The sequence below is a fragment of the Sminthopsis crassicaudata genome, chromosome 1, assembly GCF_048593235.1.
Source record: "Sminthopsis crassicaudata isolate SCR6 chromosome 1, ASM4859323v1, whole genome shotgun sequence".
Lineage (NCBI taxonomy): Eukaryota > Metazoa > Chordata > Mammalia > Dasyuromorphia > Dasyuridae > Sminthopsis > Sminthopsis crassicaudata.
Window position 1 is genome coordinate 674273239 of NC_133617.1, and position 16507 is coordinate 674289745.

The window sequence follows — 16507 nt, forward strand, 5'->3', positions numbered from 1 at the left end:
CCAGAATAAAATATAACTAAAAGAAATAAAGATGTTGATCAACAGATGCCCTCTTAGAATAGCTTTACTGATGGTGGCCCCAGTCTTTTAAGTGAGCTTTGGGAAATGGCCAGTGAAGGCTTCCCTCACTCTGGCCACCTTGTAACATTTCATGATCAAACAGTCAAAAGCTGTGACAGTTGTAGCCCAAGTATTCACTCCCAATTCAATTCCTGAACCTCTGAGAAGGGCAGTGACTTCTGGTACAGGAGATGTGCACTTCTTTAGGCTTATTTCTCTCCATACTAGCTGAGATGGCCAGTAGCTTTGAGAAACAGGACTGAAAAGCTTCTTCACTTTGTTTTATAGCTGGACTCCTTGGAGAAAAGAGTTATAGAGACCCTGTACGTAAGTAAAGCACTGAATAACAGAGGACTCTATGAGTGAATGAAAAACCAAACATCAATTAAGCGCCTTCTGTATGCCAGGCTCTGTGCTGGCCACTATGGAGACAAACACAAAAGTTGCCCTTGCCCTCAACGAGGGCACATAAAGGCTATATATAAATAGAGCTCCTCAAGGAGCTTACATCCTAATAGATGGAGACAATACAGGTGAGGTGGGCTCCAGGGAAAGGAGTTTAGTGTGAAAGGATGGTGAGTGGCCATGGTCAGTCATTACCTTTTTCAGAAGCAATGTAATCTTGATCATTGTTCCCAAAGCAAGAGCTATAAGGGGGAGGGGAAAGATGTTGTGCTCTTGGTGTGGGGAGGTGCCTGTTTGGATGGCAGGATGTCGTGATAGATGGCATGATGGTTGGTCTGGGGTTGGCTGGTTGTATTAGGGGAGGTCAGGCCGTCTCAGTCTTGGGGCAGACTGGGGTTGAGACCCCAGTGGGTTAAATGGGCAGATGGGGAGGTATGTTCTCTCAAGTCTAGTGGAGGGCGAGATGACCACAAGATAGAGGAGTCCTGGTTCTCCGGTCCTAACTGTGGAAGGTCACAGAACCCTGGTAGGGCTCAGACCTGGGCACTTGAGGGGTAGCTAGGTGGTACACAGTGGATAGAGCACCAGCTCTGAAGTCAGGAGGACTTGAGTTCTAATTTGACCTCAGACACTTAACACTTTCCTGGCTGTGTGATCCTGGGCAAATCACTTAACTCCAATTGCGTCAGCAAAAAAATAGAAAAGAAAAGAAAAGAAAAAGAAAGAAAAAGAAAGGGCACTTGAGAGCAGTCTAGGTTGGGGAAGTGGAGAAGATGACGAGTTCCATTTTGGGCATGTTAAGCTTGAGATGCCTATGGGACATCTGGACAGGGATGCAGTAAATGGTTGACAGTATGGAGTTTTGGAGAGGGAGAAGTGCTAGATGTGAGCTCTTGGGAGTCATCTGTGTGAGGATCATGGAACTCATGGAGTTGATAAGATTAGAGAAATACAGTGGGAGGCAAAGAGAAGGCGCAGGACAGAACTAGGGCCCTATGTAAAAGGTAGCTGAATGGGTCAAAGAAAACCAGGATCAGATCGTGTCCCAGAAGTCAAGGAAGTTTCAAGAGGAAGGGAGGGTCAGATGTTCTGGACATAGGGAATTATGTAGGTAGACACCGAGGCATGAGAGTAAAGCGTATTTTTAAGTGTTTTGTTTGTGTTGTGGAGAGAGTAAATGAAGGAAAGACAGGACTGGAAAAATAAGAGAGCATGAGATTTTAGAGGGCTCTGAATGTCAGGAAAAGAAGTCTTTATAGTGAAAAATGGCCAAGGCCGCCTCTGTTCAGTCAGTGAGCAGGTCTTTGTCAGTCTTTTGGTCCTGGTCCACCCTGACCGTCTTGTGTTCTCTCCCTATAGCGGGAGCCCCTGCAGTGGTGGACTTCAACGAGCCCCTTGTGTCAGCCACCATCCAGGTGTACGCCACCATCACCTCTCAGCTCCTGCCCACTCCAGCCAAGAGCCACTACACTTTTAACTTGAGGGACCTCTCCAAAGTCTTCCAGGGCATGCTTATGGCTGAGCCTGCCAAAATTCAGGTGAGTGCTCCTGTGCTGAAGCATCAGAGTGACCCTATAGTTTTAATCCCCCCAGAACCATGCTGGCAGGAATTCTAGAAGGAAAAAAGGATGGAAAAGAATTAGAAGACAATCTTTGAAGTAAAAATTTAAATAAGGTCACCTTAGAGACCATATAGTGGGAGCTTGGTAGGCTTGGGTTTGAGTCTCAACTCTGCCACTGATTTACTATAATCAATCATGAGTAAGTGTCTTGTAGTATTTGTGTCTCAATTTCTTTATGAAGTCAGGAGGTTATGCTATTTTCTCATTGTCAGCTGACACTTCAGGAAGATGATGAAAAAAAAGGTCTTTTCTCAGTATGCTGGGTCCTTCCTCCATAGAAGTCTGTCCAGGTGGAAGTGATCCTGAGTTTTCAAAGCCTCCCTTAGAAAGCAGATCATAAACTTTGGAAGGTCAGATACAGCTCCAGCAGTGGACTCGGTATCCACTCAAGAAGGAACAAACATAGCTAAGTGCAGAAGAACATCACTAGAAGGGTGGAGGTGGGCCACAGCAGCCAAGATGCAGGTTTCCATGGGTGTCCTTCCCCTGGCATCTGTGACTTGGTATTTAAAATTGATAGCTTATTTCTGTAGAATTGATTTCCTTTCTGATCCTTTGTATTTTATTTTATACCTCTAAAAGCATGATTCTGAGTAGAGGTCCATAGGTTTCACCAGACTGCTCAAAAAGTGAAGGACCCTTGTAGAAGGTTATAATCTGAATCAGTGGGGAGAATAACCGCATGGGCAAAATCCTGAATCTTTTGAAATATTGAAACTGTTCAATCTATGAGTATTTATTTGGTTCTGTGGCATCTGGCTAAGGAGATAACGGGTAACTCTGTAATAGTGGTAAAAATAGTGTAAAATGGCAAACCCTACAACTCACATGTCACCCTGATGTTGTCATTCCTACCAATGGCTGATTTGCAACGAGACACTGGAGACGACAGAAAAAATAATTTGTGACAAAGTTAGAGGAGGAGAAGATGTTTGAATTTGTTGAATTTTTCCTTATGCTGAATTTTAGCTTCAAGGTCAAAAGATATAATGTCTCTGTAGCTGCTCTTCAGCTTTAGGGGTTTACTCGGTAGAGGACAGTGGCCACCAGGGACAGCGCTCCCAGCTCAGTCCTTCATTTCATTCTGTGACATATCAAAAGTCTGAGAGACACCATTTCTGGGTAATTAATCATTTTATTAATTTTGCTATTTGATAATTAATAAAAAGGGTCAGTGGCATTCTCAAATGGAACCAGCTCAGTGCTTATGTACCCTTGAAAGGGTGGTGTTCCTGAGCACAGCAATCAACTCTGACTGGTGGTTAACAATTAATAAGAATGAACATTATGATGAGGGATGGACCCAGTCAAACCCCAAGCTGGGTGCCTGACTCTCACTTCCAGACTATCTCCAACCTCTGACAATCTAGACAAAGTATCTATCCCACTTGGGTGGGGATGTGAATAAGACTGAAGAGAAAGTTAATCCAGTCTCATTATCTTCCAGTCTCATTATTAGCAATGTCCTTTAAATGCTAGCTTTGATTCAACAGAGAATGAGGAGACAGGAAGGGGAAAACCCGAGATTTCCCCAGTAATATGTTATTTAATAATTTCTCTCAATCCCCCAAGATAGGATTGACTTAGAAACTGATCTGTGGCAAGAAAATAATTATTGGGCCAAAGAAGGCACAGAGCTAGGACAGTCATTTTTCCAGAGGCCGAGGGCCGGCTGGCCTCCTAATTCTCTCCCTGGGCAGGCCCAAGTGTCTTGGACATCCTCCCAGTGCTCTTTGGGCATCCTACCTAGCCCCTGGAGAAGAGGGAAGAGGAAGGCCTCCTGCCCCTCTGATGCTCCCAGCTTCTCCAGCCTCCAGGTCATACATATTGCTGAGATTCTCTGGTTCGCTATATATCTGGGCTCTCCCCTCCTCCGGTATTTGTGCTGCAGAGGATTGAATAACCTGAAAGACCTGTCTGCCTTGGAGCTCCATGACACTGTCCCAGCTTTTCTCAGGCGGTGGTCATCCCTGCCTGGCATCTGGACCTGGGTCTTCCACTCTCTGTTACGGGTTCCAGGAGGTTAGGAACAAGCATTAGACATATCTACACCTCCTGAGCAGCTGATAGAGAATCCTGGGAAAGTTAGGCTTCTGGATTTTTTGCTGAACTAAAGCGAGAGTAAGATTTCCAATCCAGTTGGCCCCACTTGGCCCTACATTGACTATCTCTGAATCCATAAGAAAATTCTGATTCAGTTCCTCCATCAAAAAAACATTTGTCAAGCACCTGCTGTATGCACAGTTCTGTATCAGGCTGGACTGTGGAGCACAAGGAGGAGACATGCCCTGTGCTCTCAAGGGGCTCATTGGGGCTCATTGGTTTTATTGTGGAATAAGGCACAAACACTTGAAAAGAGAGAGTCTGTGATGAGGGCCAGCTGAATGTTTTGTACATTATGTTCTAGGAGATGAGAGGAGGAGTTCAAGGGTCACAGAATGGGTTAGGAGCCTTTCTGGGGAAGGAGAGACACATAAATCAGAGAGGGGAATGACCTTGATGAGTGTCAGGGAACAGGTTGGGGAAGAGGACGATGTGGGAAGCAATCACTGGAGCCATGGCAGGAGAGGCAGAGAAGCCAAATAGGGGCCAAACCCCATAGACTAGAGCACCTCAGGAATACTGGAGAGAAGGAGCAACTTGGACCCTCCAGACCCAGCTTCTGACTTACTGGCTAGGTGACCTGAAGAGATTCTTTATCCCCTTTGGATCCTAGTGTCTTTTTTCATCATCTCCTCTTTGGGGTCATAAGGGGAATGCTCTGTAATGCTTTGAGCATCATAGAAATGTGAGCCGGTGTTGTTATGTCACATCTTGCTTTACTATGGCCTTTGGTTTTTGTCTGGCCCCAGCATGAGTTGCCTGATGACCTCCAACCAGTTGCAAGGGGAAGGGGAAAGTATCCTCCCACTGAGCTTACTCCTGTTTGCTTCCTCAGAACAAGGTCCAGTTGCTGAGGCTGTGGTACCATGAGAGCTGCAGGGTGTTCCGGGACCGTCTAGTTAATGATGAGGATCGGACTTGGTTTGACAAACTCATGGAAAGCAAGATGTTGCAATGGGATACCACCTTCGCTGAGGTCTGCCCCTACCAGCCCATCTTGTATGGAGACTTCATGCTGCCAGGAGCCGACACCAGGATTTATGAACTGATCGTTGACCAGGAGAAGGTGAGCAGAGAGCCCTGAGTGCTCTGACTTGTGTCTGGCTTTCCTTCCTGGATCTGACCAGTCCTTCCCTTACCCTGCTCCACTGGGCTTCCCACCTAGTTCTGTTTTATTTGTATCGAAAGGACAAAGCCGCCTTCTTCTCTTTCCCTCCTTTCAATCAGCTGTAGAAGCTCTTGTCAAACAGATAGAGGAGCTCCCTGGCCCAGGGATTCTGGGATTTTATAATGCCAAGTTATCCTGCCCTCATTGAGGGCCAGGCTGAGGCCTCCAGGCAAGAGAATCCGGAACAGATGAGGGAGGAGGGCAAAAAGAAAGGACAGAGAAATCGTGAAGGGCAGAGTCAGAATTCCTGTCAAGGTCAAAGCCAGTGCAGTGCCCCGACACTACCCTATCTCTAGCCAGAATCACCATCTTCCTTACTAGGATGACAGTCACTTAGGACAGTACTCAGATTTTTTTCGTTGTTCATTTGTTTATTTTTTCATCTTACATTAAGGCAATTTTTTTTGTCTTTAAAATTTTTTTAAAAATAATATACAAATAAAAAAAGACAACAGAACATAAGATTCAAACCATGCAACAATAAATTTTTATTTCAAGAAAGCTTATATAACAATAGAAGACATTGTATTCAGAACTGTCCATCTTTTCTTTGCTTCCTTGTAGGTTTTATTTTGTTCTATGCTGTGTTCTTTTTACTTTATTCTTTTTTTCTCTTTTCCTCCCTCCTAATTCCCCAAAGCAAAATAAATTAAGCACAGATATATTCATATATACACATATATGCATCTTATATATGTGTGTGTGTTTGTGTATTATGTATGTCTATGTATATATACATATATATATACATATATATATATATATAAATTTAGACAATGTGTTTATACACACATTTATAAAAATATACAATATATTTACATACACACATATATACACATATATATCTAAAACAATATTTACAATCTCTCTTGATTGAATCTTTTTTGACTTAGACTCCGCCTAAGATCAATAATTATTATCCCTTACTTTTTTAAATTAATTCCTCTCAATACTGTTACTATACTTGTGTAGCTCTCATTTCCTATCCCTGCTAATTCTTTTACATTACTTCTACCTTGCCTAACTTACTTTGCTGTTACTTAAACTCTCCCTTCCTTCTCCTGCCTCCGCTACCCCAAGCTTCTCTCTTTTATCCTCACCCCTCATCCTTTCCCTTCCTCTTTATCATATTCCCATTATTCTATCCTCCTTATCCCACTCCATTAATTAATCCTGCTCTTTTCAGCACTCTGCCTCATCCTATTCTCATATCCTTCTGAATATATATTGTTCCCTCTTTAATCTATTCCTAATGTAAGTAGGATTTTAGATCTACCAGCCCTCCTCCCCTAATTCCTTAATGTTTTCAATTCTTGCTATTGCACCTCATTTATTTAACATAATTATTGTTTTTATCTTTTCCTATATGATTCTTTTACTTTTTAGAATCATACTCAACTCTATATCAATCTTTCTTTTGAAATACCCAATTATGTAGTCTTAAACGTATTGTTTATATTTCCATGTATAAAACATAAACAACTTTGTTCTTATTAACTCCCTTGAAATTAGTCTTTGATGTTGACTTTTATGAGTCAAATTTTCTATTAAATTCAGGTTTGTTTGCCACAAAATCCTGAAAATCTGACTATTTTTGGAATGTAAAGAATTACATTTAATTTTGCTAGATATAATATTTTTGGCTGCCATTCTAGTTGTTTAGATGTTAGTATTCTAGACTTTCAGTCTTTTATTGATGCCACTTTAATAGGTCTTGTAAGATTCAGATTCTGGCTCCAATGTATTTGAGTTGTTTTTGTTGTCATTAATTGTAAAATTTTCTCTTTGATCTGTGGGTTTTGAAATTTGGCAGTGATGTTCCTGAGGTTTTCCTTATCTCTTTCAGCTGGTGATTGGTGGATTTTTGCTATTTATACTTTCCCCTCTCATTTTAACATTTCAGCGCAAATTTATTTATTTTTTATTATTGTATCCAGATTGGTTTTTTGTTCATAGCTTTTAGGCATTAAAGCAAATTTATTATTTTCTATTTCCTTAGAATGATAATTTATCATTATTCTAAATATTTAAACATTTGAATTTATTATTATTCTATGGAAGATCCAAAGGACTCTCGCTCATCCTACTTTTTATCCCTGAACCCATATCTCTCTGAACCTTGGAGTTTTCTAAGTGGTAGCCAGGAAACTTGGGTTCTAGTTCCAACTTTGACAGAATTCAACATTGTGACCTTGTTGGTCAGGAGCTCCTGCCAGCTTGGGCAGAGTAACGGAGAGACTCCCATTCCCCTCCCTCCTCCCTCAAGTTTTGGAACCCTCAAGGTTCCAAAAGGCTGATTTGTGACTCCTCTCTTGTGCCCACTTTGGTCCCAGATGCAGCACGTGATTGAGGAGTACATGGAGGAATACAACCAGATCAACATGGCCAAGATGAAGCTGGTGCTCTTCATGGATGCCATGAGCCACATCTGCCGCATCAGCCGCATCCTGCGCCAGTCGCTGGGGAATGCCCTCCTCCTGGGGGTGGGGGGCAGTGGCAGAAACTCCCTCACTCGGCTCGCCTCTCACATGTACGAGACCACCTGGGCAGAGTGGGGGTGGAGCTGCAGGCATCAGAGAGGGTGGGCGCCTTGTCCTTCCCTTATATGGAGGTGGAGCTGGTGCCATTTTCTAGTTGGATGGCCTTGGGTAAATGCCTCTTCCCCCAGTTTACCCTAATTGATAAAATGATGATAATGCTCTGCTAATATTTTCCAGCCATGATAGCAGGAAAAGGCTTTGTAAACTGTGAAACACTCTGTCACTTTGAGTTGCTATTATTATCATTATTATTATCTTTAACTCTCTAATTACAGCCTCTATTCCCTTCTTACCCAACCCGGGAGAAAAAGGGGGGAAAGCCTCACTGGAGATCCTCCTTAGTGCTTGCTTCCAGCAGCCCCACTCTTACCACCACCCCCAGGAAGGAAAGGTTGGCCTTTGGCCCCAGAGGCAGTGGTGGTGATAATAGTGGTTCTGTTCAACTATTAAAAAAACAAGGCAGGCAAGGGCCTGCTCTCCCAGGTGAGGTCCTTTCTAGCTCAAGTTCTATAACTCGGGGTACTATAGAGTTCATGAACTCACTGCTGCTTTTGCTAGACATTTGCAATTTGTCATTTTACTAATATATTCTGGATTTTGTCAGGAATTTGACTGGCTTTGCAGACAGTATGATTTTAGAAATTGTAATGTCAGCCCTTATTAACTTCTGTGGCAACTCAACTTTTTTCCATTATCCAATTTTCCATATTTTCCATATTTGTCAAGGATCAATGACCATAGATCAACAATTGCATATAATTCTTTAAGTATCCTTACCATTTCCTATTGAAGAAGTTCTTCTCTTCCTTTAATGAAAAAATTAGGCAAAAATGGATATGGAGAACCTATTCCAGAAATGTGGAACAGAGTGAACAGGGACAGGAATAATATGAAGACATGAAGAATAGTAGGAAATATGGCATGGAGACATGACATGAGCTATGACAGGATTTTATCCATGATTTGATACTAAATAAAGACTCTTGAAAGTTTTTGAATGGATAATTGACATGATCAGAGTTATAACTCTGCTGAAGCTCTTTTATCTTTCCTGTGCATTTGTAGAAATTAGGGTGATGAGAGGGACTCCTTGGGCTTCTTGGCAGGGGCCCAACCAGGGAGGACCCCAGCTAGTCTCATGTCTCACCCAGCTTACTCTTCCCAGGGCTGACTACGAATGCTTCCAGATTGAGCTGTCCAAGAACTATGGGATGTCTGAGTGGCGTGAGGATGTCAAGAAGATCCTGCTGAAAGCTGGGCTGCATAAGCTCTCTGTCACCTTCTTGTTTTCTGACACACAGGTACCATAATAAGACAGGACATGTTAAGAAGTAGACATCAGTGCTCAGGATAGGAAAGGGTGAAACCCAGAGGGAGGGACTGAGGGCTGAGCCCCAAGCCTGGATTTTCGGACACTCCACTCATCTTTTTCCCAGAGGCTAGCCCTTCTCTGGTAACATGGATATTGAAATGAGAAGACATTTTCTGAATCTGCCATTTTTCAGAGATGGAAACTGAGGTGTCAAGATGTCAAGTATCTTTTCCGTAGTCTCCTGATTAGCCAGGGGCAGAATTAGGACTTTAATTCAGTCTCCAGACTCCCTCATGGATGAATGAACTTTCCAAAGATGAATAAGGCCCAGAAAGAAGGGTCAAAGGTTTGCTCTAACCTGACTCCTGTTTCCTCTCTCCATTAAGGAGCTCACCCTTTCTGTAGATCTTTGTGTCTTCTCCAGGACACACAGATTGTCCGAGATAAATGATTTAGTCAGCTGTATCCCCTCCAGAGGGCTGGGCCCGAAGAACCTGGGCTTTTTTCTCTCCCCAACTTAGATTAAAAACGAGTCCTTCTTGGAGGACATCAACAACGTCCTGAACTCTGGGGACATTCCCAACCTGTACTCCCCTGATGAGCAGGACCAGATCCTCACCAGCATGCGGCCCCTCATTCAGGAACTGGGGCTGCAGCCCACTAAAGCCAACCTGATGGCTGCCTACACGGGCTTTGTGCGGAGCAACATTCACATGGTTCTGTGCATGAGGTAGGGCCCATCCTCCTGCCCCTCGCCGCCTCCCTGCACTTCCCGGGATCATGGGAGGGAGAAGGGGGCCTCCAGCCCAGACTTCATCCCTTGTCTCCTAGTTGGAGGACAAAGCCACTTTTACAGCTTCTAATATGTTTGTAGCCTTTTATTTCTCACAAAATATATTTACTGAAGTTTACTTACATATTGTCAGAACCTTGTGCTCAGGGCTTGGGGAGATCCAGAAATCAGTAAGCCATAGTTCCTCCCTTCAAGGAGCCCCCAGTCTTGTATTAAGGGGATCAGACAAGTATTCATTTACACACACAAAAAAAAAATAAGGAAAATTGTGAGCTGTGAGTGGAACAAAATAAAGATCAAAGGAGGAAGAAATCTTTTCTGACTGTAGGATCAGAGAAGGCTTTATGAAACAAATGGCACCTGAAATGAGCATTGAAACACAGGCAGATTGTGGCTTGGTAGAAGTGATGGATTATCCAGTCAGCAGCATTAGTGAAGGGCAGAACTAGAGAAGTGCGAACTCGGGTTGACTGGAGGATTTCAAATGTCAGACCCCAAAGCTTAGTTTTAATTTGCTAAGAAGTGACTCTTTAAGGTTTTTGAGAAGGGAGGATGATGTATATAAGTTTTATTATCTAGGCTGTGCCTTTAGTGGCCTACCCCGCTGTAGGATGGATTTGGTGAAGAAGGCTGAGGCACTGGAATCAAGCTAGTTTCTTAGGTGTCTATGAGAGTAATCCGGGTCCGAAGTAGGGAGAGTCTGAATTCTGCAGATGACTGCAGGGATAGAAAGAAGGGGGTGTAGCTGAGAAAACTAGAACCAGAAGACCTTAGTGACAGAGGTGGGGCTTGGGGAGAGGAAGGGAAGAATCAAAGAACAGCACTTAGGACACTTTAGAAGTTTCATGTCAGGATGACTGAGAATGTGCTGGTGCCATGAACAGAAACAGGAAAGCCAAGAGGAAGAACTGGTTTTGTGAGGAAGATAGTAAGTGATTGACTTCAGAAGCCACTAGGACATGGAGGCAGAGATGGGTTGGGCGACTGGGAGAGAAGTCAGGGCCTAGTTGGAAATCATCTACACAGAAGTCACAGTTGACTGGAGAGACTCCAGGAAGAGCACTTTCACTCAGAAGACAGGACAAGAGGGGGCATAGAAAAAAGTCCGGGGGTTAACGAGTGAGTAGGTTGTGGATACAGTAACTAACTGGTTTGGGGGGGAAACTTGACCAAAAAAGAGGAAAAAGAAAGAACAATTGCTTGAGCATTGGTAGGGCCAAGGGAAGGGTTTTTTGTGTTTGTGTTGTTTTTAGAACTGAGGAACATGAGCATGAAAGAGAAAGGAGCCAGTGGAGAAGGGAATCAATGATAGAGCACATCCTGAAGGAATTAGAAGGAACTGAGTTTACCCATCAAACTTTACTTCATCACAGCTTTATTCCCCCTCTCCTTCATTCCTCCTGACTCCAAATTTTTGCAATATCCAGGACCAGGGATGCTGGGAGCCCCATTCTGTCTTACTATGGGCTTCATTTTTGTTTATAGTTTGTAGGGGTTTGAGCCTAGGTTGATTACCATAGCTCTAAGCTGATTTCTAAGCACTGATTACTCCCCAGCCCTATTGGAGAGGTCTTTCGAGCCCGCCTGAGACAGTTTCCTTCATTGGTCAATTGCTGCACCATTGACTGGTTCAATGAGTGGCCTTCTGAAGCCCTGGAGTCTGTGGCTTCCAGATTTCTGAAGGAGATCCCTGACCTGGACACCACAAAGAAAGCATTGGATGGCTTGGTAAGTTGCCTTCTCCTGTCTCTGTCTTGGATTTTATTCACACAAGGAGGTGGTCCTTCCTTCTCTGATGTCAACCCAGAGAAGGCCCTGGCAAGAGGGATTTCTGACCCAAACTCAAGCTGTCCTTGCTTTGGGAAAGAGAGACTGTGTCAAGAAGAGGTAGTGATTGTGTTAAAATCAAGATTTTTTTTCTTCCAAGGTCAAGCAACTTTCTTCTAAAGCGAAGGAGGAACAATGCAGGGGAATAAAGAGACCTGGGTTCTAGTTGTGCCCTATAGTTGGCTTGTTCTATGACCTTAGACACGTCTTTCCCTTCTGTGCAGTGGAGGAGGGAATTTGGATCAGATTATCTTTAAAGCCAAAGTCCCTTCTAGCTCAGATAATCTCTGTTTCTATGGACCTGACCCTACCTTATCCTATGTAAGGGACTGTGAGCTAGTGCATATGCAGAGACCCTTTCTTGATAAGTCCACCAGCTAGAAAGCATCAGGGCCATACCTGCCTCTTCCCACTTCTCCTCTTGTTCTGCCTTTGGTCTCAATGTGGAGTTGGCAAAACTGTGGGAGATGCTTACACCTTCCCTGTAATATACACAGCCCACCCTCTACCTGTAGGAACCTCTTCTTGGTCCCCTCACCTCCTAGGGAGGATCATCATGGCCTGGCGGATTTTTCTGATCCCCGTAGATCAGTGTGTGTGTCAGCATCCACCAGTCTGTGGCCAAAAAGTGCATCGACTACCTGGTGGAATTGGCCCGTCACAACTATGTCACTCCCAAGAGCTACCTGGAGCTGCTGAACATCTTCTCTACCCTGATTGGGCAAAAGAAACAGGAGCTAAAGACAGCTAAACAGCGGATGAAGAGTGGCTTAGATAAGGTGGGTGCTTTGGAGAAGAGATTCAGGGGGATCCCTTTATGTCCTTAGGCCTAGCATTTGCCAGCCCTCATGCAGGCCATTGGCCATCACTGCAGGACATATCAGCATGGGCAGTTTTCTGAGTAGTGTGCCTAAAATTCTGGTAGGTTGCCAACTTGGGCTGGGCTTTCCATTCTAAAAATATGTTTAGATTAAAACCACTGGGAAAACTAGAAAGCAGTCTAGCAAAAACTGGATATATACCAACATCTCATACCATATATCAAGACAAACGCCAAATGGATATATGATGCAAACACAAAATGAGGATATCATAAATATATTAAAGGAGCATGGAAAAAATTATCTGTCAGCTCTATGGGTAGAAAAAGATACAGAGAAGTCCATAGGAAATAAAATGGACAGTTTTAATTATATAAAATTTAAAAGTTTGTGCCTAAGCAAAGCCAATTCAACTAAAATTAGAAGAGAAGCAATAAACTGACAAAAAAACTTTTGAAGCAAGTTTCACTGATTTAAAGTTTCTAAGATACATGAAAAACGGATTCAAATTTATAAAAAAAATAGCTCTCTCTATTGATATATGTATTTAAAGAAATTTTTCAGAAGAGGATTCTAACTATCAAAAGCTATGTGAAAAAATGCTCTGAATCACTAATAATTAGAGATATGCAAATTTAGACAACTCTTAAGTATCACCTTATATCTATCAGATTGGCAAAACTGACTAAAAAGGGAAAATAACAAATGGTGGAGATTTTATGAGAAAACAGATACATTAATAGTAGAATTGGAAACAAATCGGAAAACAATTTGGAACTATGCCCCTCAAAACTATACATTTTCTTTGACCTAATGGTAACAGGTCTGAACCACAAAAGAATCAAAAAAAGAAAGAAAAGGAAAAGAGTAGAAAGGATAACATTTGCTAAGTGCCAACTCCATGCCAGGCATTTTGTTAAGCAGTGGGAATATAAAAACAGGCAAAAGGGGGTTCCCTTAACTCAATGGAGCTTAGAACCTAATGGATATGGAGAGAAGAGAACGTAAATAATTAGAAACTCAGGGGCTGTTCATCAAAAGGAATGACTAAATCCACTAGTTCTTTCAGGAGATGAGACGGATTAAAGTTTTCCTTATAGAACCTTTGGAATTGTCTTGGATCATAATTTGACCATAATGGCGAAGTCTTTTTCAATTGATGGTCATTATTTAATATTGTTGTTATTGTAAACAACATTCTCCTGATTTTGCTCACTTCATTTTGCATCAGGTTATGTAGGTAATATATAGTTTACATGGTATAGTGAGAAAAAGCCCTGAACTTAAAAGTCAGGAAACATTAAATCTATTTATTTCCTTAACTTCTTTCTTGTTTATTTTTTGGTTAGATTTATTAAATTCTGAGAGAAGAAAGTTGAGATCATTCAATAATATCATCTTATTCTCCATTTTCTCCTATAACTCATCTAACTTTTCCTTTAAGAATTTGGATGCTATATCATTTGCATCTATATTTAGCATTGATAAGTAATCTTTATTATAAGTGGTACCTTTTAGCAAGATGTAGTTTCCTTCCTTTTCTCTTTTAATTAAATCTGAGATCTTGATTGCTACCACTGCTCTTTTACTTCTACTGGGTATTTAATGTAAACATGGTATTGGATTCTGGTTTCTAATTTATTCCACTATTCACTTCTGTTTTATGGGCAAATTCATCCTATTCATGTTCTCAGTTTTTGTGACTGTATTTTCCCCATTTATCCTTCTCTTTTTCTGTTTTTTACCTTGTCTTTACTCAAAAATCTGTTTTGCTTCTGTTTTGCCTCTCTTAATCCACTCTCCCTTTAACAATCCCACCTACTTCTCTTATCCCTTTCCCCTTTTTCCCTGTAGGGTAAGGTAGATTTCTATAGCCAACTGAGTCCCTTTTGAGTCAATTCTGATAAGAATAATGTTTAAACATTGTGTGCCACCCTTCCTCCAACCAATTTTCCCCTCCATTGTAAAACCTCTTTACTTTCATGCCTTTTTTATGTAAAATAATTTTCTTCATTCTTCCTCTCCCTTCCCCCTCCTCCCAGTACATCTCAGCTCACCCTTCAGGTTGTTTTTTTTTTAAATCATCCTATAATTATCAGTTCACACCCATGCCCTCTATGTATATTTCTTCTAACTGTTGTAATAATCAAGTTTTGGAGAAGGGAATAATTTATAACCAAATAAGAAATGGAGAATATTATGAAAGGCAAAATGGATAATTTTGATTACACTAAATTAAAAAGGTTTTGCACAAACAAAACCAATGGAACCAAGATTAGAAAGGAAGCAGAAATCTGGGAAATAATCCTTATCACCAGAGTTTCTGATAAAAGCATCATTTCTAAAATATATAGAGAATTGAATTAAATTTATAAGAATACAAATCATTCCCCAATTGATAAATGACCAGAGAATAAAAATAGACAATTTTCAAATGAAGAAATTAAAGCTATCTATAGTCATATAAAAATGCTTTCAATCACTATTGATTAGAGAAATACAAATTAAAACAACTCAGAGGTACCACTTCATATCTATCAGATTGGCTAAGAGAACAGGAAAGGATAATAATAAATGTTGGAGGGGATGTGAGAAAACTGGGGCACTAATATATTGTTGGTGGAATTGTGAACTGACCCAAACATTCTGGAGAGCAATCTGGAATAATGGGCTATAAAACCATATCCACTACTGGGTCTGTATCCCAAAGAGATCATAAAAGAGGGAAAAGGGCTCACATATGCAAAAATGTTTGTGGCAGCCCTTTTTGCAGTGGCAAAGAACTGGAAAATGAGTGGATGCCCATCAGTTGGGAAATGGCTGACTCATTTACCGTATGTGAAAGTAATAGAGTATTATTGTTCTATATGAAATGATGGATAGGCGGATCAGAAAAGCCTGGAAAGACTTACATAAACTGATGCTGAGTGAAGTGAACAGAACTGGAAAAACATTATACACAGCAACAGCAAGATTGTGTGATGATCAACTATGATAGACTTAGTTCTTCTCAGCAATTCAGTGATACAAGGCAATTCCAATAAACTTTGGGTGGAAAATACCATTCACATCCAGAGAGAACTATGGAGACTGAATGCTGATCAAAATTATTTTCACCTTTTGCTTTTTCTTTCTCATGGTTTTTTCATTTTGTTCTGATTTTTTCTCCCAACATGACTTATATAAAAATATGTACAAAATGAATGTAGGGGCAGCTGGGTGGCGCAGTGGATAGAGCACCAGCCTTGAATTCAAGAGGACTGGAGTTTAAATCTGGTCTCAGAAACTTAACACTTCCTAGCTGTGTGACCCTGGGCAAGTCACTTAACCCCAGCCTCAGAAAACAAACAAAAAACAAACAAAAAAACAAAAACAAAATGAATGTACATGTTAACCAATCTGTTGTTTCTTTTCATAATTTTCTAGCATCACATCATCACATCCCAATTTTTCCTCTACTTTTCTTATTTGATTCTTAAAATACTTTTTGAACTCTTTCAGGAAATCTTAAGTTTGTGTCAAATTTACATTTTATCCCCATGGAAGCTTTGTTTGTGGCTATTTTGGATTATCGCCTTGCTCTTTCTGTCACCATAATAGATTTTTGTGATCAGGTTTTTGTTTTGTTTTTTTTTTGTTTTGTTTTGTTTTTTGTTCATTTTTTCTATCCTGTTTCTTGATTTTTAACTTTATATTTAAAATGGGCTCTGCTTCTGGGGTAGAGGGAGCACTGTCCCAAGGTTCAGATTTTCCTTGTTGCCCTTTTCAAAGCTAGTTCTATGGGGTCTGTAACTTTTCAGTGCTTCCAAAGTGGTATAATATAAGTAGAAGTATGGTCACTGCTCTTCTGGTATGT

General features: G+C 41.4%; 1 protein-coding gene across 1 annotated transcript in view; it reads left to right on the forward strand.

Annotated features, from left to right (window-relative positions):
• DNAH1 (dynein axonemal heavy chain 1) overlaps positions 1-16507 on the forward strand; it is a 132890-nt gene that overhangs the window by 86849 nt on the left and 29534 nt on the right. The window contains exons 45-52 of the mRNA XM_074282678.1: positions 349-387; positions 1825-2003; positions 5026-5256; positions 7692-7888; positions 9064-9199; positions 9732-9940; positions 11560-11731; positions 12418-12609. Of these exons, the coding sequence (XP_074138779.1) occupies positions 349-387; positions 1825-2003; positions 5026-5256; positions 7692-7888; positions 9064-9199; positions 9732-9940; positions 11560-11731; positions 12418-12609 (1355 nt within the window). The remainder of the gene's footprint in view (positions 1-348; positions 388-1824; positions 2004-5025; positions 5257-7691; positions 7889-9063; positions 9200-9731; positions 9941-11559; positions 11732-12417; positions 12610-16507) is intronic.